The 6,000-nt window shown below is 48.7% G+C and overlaps 1 protein-coding gene across 1 annotated transcript in view; it reads right to left on the bottom strand.

Moving 5' to 3' along the window:
* The window catches only part of LOC120026078 (MOB kinase activator 3B), a 90,792-nt gene that overhangs the window by 69,041 nt on the left and 15,751 nt on the right, over window positions 1-6,000 (bottom strand). Inside the window, exon 2 of the mRNA XM_038970870.1 lies at window positions 1,367-1,998. Coding sequence (XP_038826798.1) covers window positions 1,367-1,784 — 418 coding nt within the window. The 5' untranslated portion in view covers window positions 1,785-1,998. The remainder of the gene's footprint in view (window positions 1-1,366; window positions 1,999-6,000) is intronic.

The raw sequence follows: 6,000 nt of genomic DNA, 5'->3' as shown, positions 1-6,000 counted from the left end.
CTGCCTCTGCCTCTCTCTCTGCCTCTGCCTCTCTCTCTGCCTCTGCCTCTGCCTCTCTCTCTGCCTCTGCCTCTGCCTCTCTCTGCCTCTGCCTCTGCCTCTCTCTGCCTCTGCCTCTCTCTCTGCCTCTCTCTCTGCCTCTCTCTCTCTGCCTCTGCCTCTCTCTCTGCCTCTGCCTCTCTCTCTGCCTCTCTCTCTGCCCCTGCCTCTCTCTCTGCCTCTCTCTCTGCCCCTGCCTCTCTCTCTGCCTCTGCCTCTCTCTCTGCCTCTGCCTCTCTCTCTGCCTCTCTCTCTGCCCCTGCCTCTCTCTCTGCCTCTGCCTCTCTCTCTGCCCCTGCCTCTCTCTCTACCTCTCTCTCTACCCCTGCCCTTGCCAACAAGGTATAACATCTGTTGATGTGCCCTTGAGCAAGGTACTTAACCCTAATTTGTTCCAGAGACTCCGTACTACTATGTAAAACAACCTGTTTCACTGCACCTGTCTGGTGTATGTCACAATAAAACACACACATATAATATAGATATATTTATAAACACACATTATATACACACACTATATATATATTTTTATATATCTAATCCAGCCTAGTTTATTTCTATTTTATTCCATGAGAGCAACCCAAATAAAACAAGAAGATATGTAACTATAATCAGCTTGTACATCGGAGATGAGGAGCTGACCACCATCAACGTCAACAATTCAGGATTTGTGATCTTGTGACCTAAGCTGACATTAGTAGGATTTCACAGTCTGTTGGATGCTACAGGGTTTAACAAGTGAGATCAGGGTTTTCTAGCAGGGATCTACTTTGTCTGCGGCTGAAAGAGCACCCTATTCCCTAACCAGGGCTCCTTAGTGATTGTCCTGGTAACCCACTCAGTTAGAGCAGGTTGGATAAGGGTAAGGTCAGAGGTTATAGGTCAGGGTTGTTAGAGGTTCTATCCAATTAGCATCCACCCCTGGCCCACCTGCCCCCCCCCTGCAGGATCACCTGTCTTTTCATGTCAGCATCAAAGCAGCCATCAGCAACACCATGACAACGCCATGACAACACCATGACAAGGCCATGACAACACCATGACAACGCCATGACAACGCCATGAGTAGTGTTCCATTTGAACAGTATTTCTGTTGTCTTGTTTATAGAGATCTACAGAGGAATGCTGACAGTCAAAGGGTTGGGGATATATTTGTAATAGAGACCAAGAAGGCCTCTTGCTCAGTATAGTATAGTATTCCAGGTTGGACGATTCCATCACAGTTAAAATTCCCTGCTGATTGCAGAAATCCTCTAGCCGAGAATTCAGAAAAAAAATTCAGGGATGATAATATTAATAATTAAAGGCCCATCAGCATAGTACTCACCTATACTGGTGGGGAAGATATCCTCATTGTTGATCTGGACCTCGATCCAGTCCATCAGTAGATTCATGTACTTGGGAGCCGGTAGAGCTGTTGGTTTCTTATACTTGTGATCGTCCTGCCATCGGTACTCATACCTAGGACCCCCGGACATGACCGGACAACTCTTCTCCGTGCAGAACTCACACACCGTCCCGTAGATGAGGTTGATTCGGTTGAAGAAGTCCACCACGTGTACTGCCACCCAGTCGTTCAGATCCTCCCCGTGGGGCAAAGCAACCGCCGCCCTCAGGTCAACTCCGGAGCTCAGCGACGCCTGGGCCTTCTTATGCAGCTCGAAGCGCTGCGTCCCCGGCTCAAACTTACGCTTGGGGCGGAAGGTCTTGTCCTTGTTGAAGACCTGCTTCAGGGCGATGGACATGTTGCCTAGGATGGGGGCTAGGGGGGTGGAGGGCGAGGACCGTGGCGAGAGGGGAGAGGGGACAGGGACAGGGGGAGCAGAGAGGAGGGGAACAGCGGAGGTTTCTCAGCAGACCGTGTTGCGGGGGGAGGGACCCCTGGGAGGAATCGAAGGTACCAATAGTCACTTCTGGAGGAGCAGGTAGAGGAGGAGTAGACAAAGAAGTAGGGGTTTCCTGTGAACAAAACACACAAAATACAATGTTTAAAATACATCTCTAAAGTTACATGTGAACATTTCCTACGCACCTGCAGAAATGGTCTTCTATTTCCTACGCACCTGGAAAAATTATATTCTGATGTGCGAGTGCTTTACACATCCAAATCACATTCCAAAAAAAAAACAAGCAAAGACAAATGTCTAAAAGACATACTGTCAGTGTATCTCCCACTAATCTAAACTCCTAATCCACTGAATGTGGGAATCAGACAACACAACAGAACAGGGAGTTTCCTTTACTAAGCTGATAATATCGTGTTTAGACAGGTTAGTTGTGAAATGTGAAAGGTTCCATTACTTTCCTTTGAGTCGTGACTTTTGATAGCATCATTCTGGCAGTGTATATTAAAGGTTTCTCTTTCTGTCTTTGTCAGTGAAAGCTTTGATATGATATCTGCACTCAGATCTTGTCCTAACTCTAACCCGGCAGCTTGTCCTAACTCTAACCCGGCAGCTTGTCCTAACTCTAACCCGGCAGCTTGTCCTAACTCTAACCCGGCAGCTTGTCCTAACTCTAACCCGGCAGCTTGTCCTAACTCTAACCCGGCAGCTTGTCCTAACTCTAACCCGGCAGCTTGTCCTAACTCTAACCCGGCAGCTTGTCCTAACTCTAACCCGGCAGCGTGTCCTAACTCTAACCCAGCAGCTTGTCCTAACTAACCCAGCAGCTTGTCCTAACTCTAACCCAGCAGCTTGTCCTAACTCTAACCCAGCAGCGTGTCCTAACTCTAACCCAGCAGCTTGTCCTAACTCTAACCCAGCAGCTTGTCCTAACTCTAACCCAGCAGCGTGTCCTAACTCTAACCCAGCAGCGTGTCCTAACTCTAACCCAGCAGCGTGTCCTAACTCTAACCCAGCAGCTTGTCCTAACTCTAACCCAGCAGCTTGTCCTAACTCTAACCCAGCAGCTTGTCCTAACTCTAACCCAGCAGCTTGTCCTAACTCTAACCCAGCAGCTTGTCCTAACTCTAACCCAGCAGCTTGTCCTAACTCTAACCCAGCAGCTTGTCCTAACTCTAACCCAGCAGCTTGTCCTAACTCTAACCCAGCAGCTTGTCCTAACTCTAACCCAGCAGCTTGTCCTAACTCTAACCCAGCAGCTTGTCCTAACTCTAACCCAGCAGCTTGTCCTAACTCTAACCCAGCAGCTTGTCCTAACTCTAACCCAGCAGCTTGTCCTAACTCTAACCCAACAGCTTGTCCTAACTCTAACCCAACAGCTTGTCCTAACTCTAACCCAACAGCTTGTCCTAACTCTAACCCATCAGCTTGTCCTAACTCTAACCCAGCAGCTTGTCCTAACTCTAACCCGGCAGCTTGTCCTAACTCTAACCCGGCAGCTTGTCCTAACTCTAACCCGGCAGCTTGTCCTAACTCTAACCCGGCAGCTTGTCCTAACTCTAACCCGGCAGCTTGTCCTAACTCTAACCCGGCAGCTTGTCCTAACTCTAACCCGGCAGCTTGTCCTAACTCTAACCCGGCAGCTTGTCCTAACTCTAACCCGGCAGCTTGTCCTAACTCTAACCCGGCAGCTTGTCCTAACTCTAACCCGGCAGCTTGTCCTAACTCTAACCCGGCAGCTTGTCCTAACTCTAACCCGGCAGCTTGTCCTAACTCTAACCCAGCAGCTTGTCCTAACTCTAACCCAGCAGCTTGTCCTAACTCTAACCCAGCAGCTTGTCCTAACTCTAACCCAGCAGCTTGTCCTAACTCTAACCCAGCAGCTTGTCCTAACTCTAACCCAGCAGCTTGTCCTAACTCTAACCCAGCAGCGTGTCCCAACTCTAACCCAACAGCTTGTCCTAACTCTAACCCAGCAGCTTGTCCTAACTGTAAACCAGCAGCTTGTCCTAACTGTAAACTAGCAGCTTGTCCTAACTCTAACCCGGCAGCTTGTCCTAACTCTAACCCGGCAGCTTGTCCTAACTCTAACCCGGCAGCTTGTCCTAACTCTAACCCGGCAGCTTGTCCTAACTCTAACCCGGCAGCTTGTCCTAACTCTAACCCGGCAGCTTGTCCTAACTCTAACCCGGCAGCTTGTCCTAACTCTAACCCGGCAGCTTGTCCTAACTCTAACCCGGCAGCTTGTCCTAACTCTAACCCATCAGCTTGTCCTAACTCTAACCCAGCAGCTTGTCCTAACTCTAACCCAGCAGCTTGTCCTAACTCTAACCCAGCAGCTTGTCCTAACTCTAACCCAGCAGCTTGTCCTAACTCTAACCCAGCAGCTTGTCCTAACTCTAACCCAGCAGCTTGTCCTAACTCTAACCCAGCAGCTTGTCCTAACTCTAACCCAGCAGCTTGTCCTAACTCTAACCCAGCAGCTTGTCCTAACTCTAACCCGGCAGCTTGTCCTAACTCTAACCCGGCAGCTTGTCCTAACTCTAACCCGGCAGCTTGTCCTAACTCTAACCCGGCAGCTTGTCCTAACTCTAACCCGGCAGCTTGTCCTAACTCTAACCCGGCAGCTTGTCCTAACTCTAACCCAGCAGCTTGTCCTAACTCTAACCCAGCAGCTTGTCCTAACTCTAACCCAGCAGCTTGTCCTAACTAACCCAGCAGCTTGTCCTAACTCTAACCCAGCAGCTTGTCCTAACTCTAACCCAGCAGCTTGTCCTAACTCTAACCCAGCAGCTTGTCCTAACTCTAACCCAGCAGCTTGTCCTAACTCTAACCCAGCAGCTTGTCCTAACTCTAACCCAGCAGCTTGTCCTAACTCTAACCCAGCAGCTTGTCCTAACTCTAACCCAGCAGCTTGTCCTAACTCTAACCCAGCAGCGTGTCCTAACTCTAACCCAGCAGCTTGTCCTAACTCTAACCCAGCAGCTTGTCCTAACTCTAACCCAGCAGCTTGTCCTAACTCTAACCCAGCAGCTTGTCCTAACTCTAACCCAGCAGCTTGTCCTAACTCTAACCCAGCAGCTTGTCCTAACTCTAACCCAGCAGCTTGTCCTAACTCTAACCCAGCAGCTTGTCCTAACTCTAACCCAGCAGCTTGTCCTAACTCTAACCCAGCAGCGTGTCCTAACTCTAACCCAGCAGCTTGTCCTAACTCTAACCCAGCAGCACGATGGATGACTCTGTGATGATGTCAGTGTAAAGAGAGGCTGTTCTAACCCGAGCCCTGTCAACTCCTCAGAACCCAGGTTTTGTTCCAAAGTGTCTCCTTTTCCTATATATTGCACAAAATGTAGGATCAAAAATAGTGAATTATATAGGGAAGAGGGTGCCATTTGGGATGCACTCAGTTGTAAAGAAAGGCTGTTTATGATGACACACCAAATGATGACCACCAATCAGAGACCACTATGATGACACACCAAATGATGACCACCAATCAGAGACCACTATGATGACACACCAAATGATGACCACCAATCAGAGACCACTATGATGACACACCAAATGATGACCACCAATCAGAGACCACTATGATGACACACCAAATGATGACCACCAATCAGAGACCACTATGATGACACACCAAATGATGACCACCAATCAGAGACCACTATGATGACACACCAAATGATGACCACCAATCAGAGACCACTATGATGACACACCAAATGATGACCACCAATCAGAGACCACTATGATGACACACCAAATGATGACCACCAATCAGAGACCACTATGATGACACACCAAATGATGACCACCAATCAGAGACCACTATGATGACACACCAAATGATGACCACCAATCAGAGACCACTATGATGACACACCAAATGATGACCACCAATCAGAGACCACTATGATGACACACCAAATGATGACCACCAATCAGAGACCACTATGATGACACACCAAACGATGACCACCAATCAGAGACCACTATGATGACACACCAAATGATGACCACCAATCAGAGACCACTATGATGACACACCAAACGATGACCACCAATCAGAGCCCACAATGATGACACACCAAATGCATTTGATGGATCCATT

Source organism: Salvelinus namaycush, chromosome 31, assembly GCF_016432855.1.
Source record: "Salvelinus namaycush isolate Seneca chromosome 31, SaNama_1.0, whole genome shotgun sequence".
In the NCBI taxonomy this organism is placed as follows: domain Eukaryota; kingdom Metazoa; phylum Chordata; class Actinopteri; order Salmoniformes; family Salmonidae; genus Salvelinus; species Salvelinus namaycush.
Note: the sequence above shows the minus strand (reverse complement) of the source record. Positions and strands in the feature narration are given on the sequence as shown.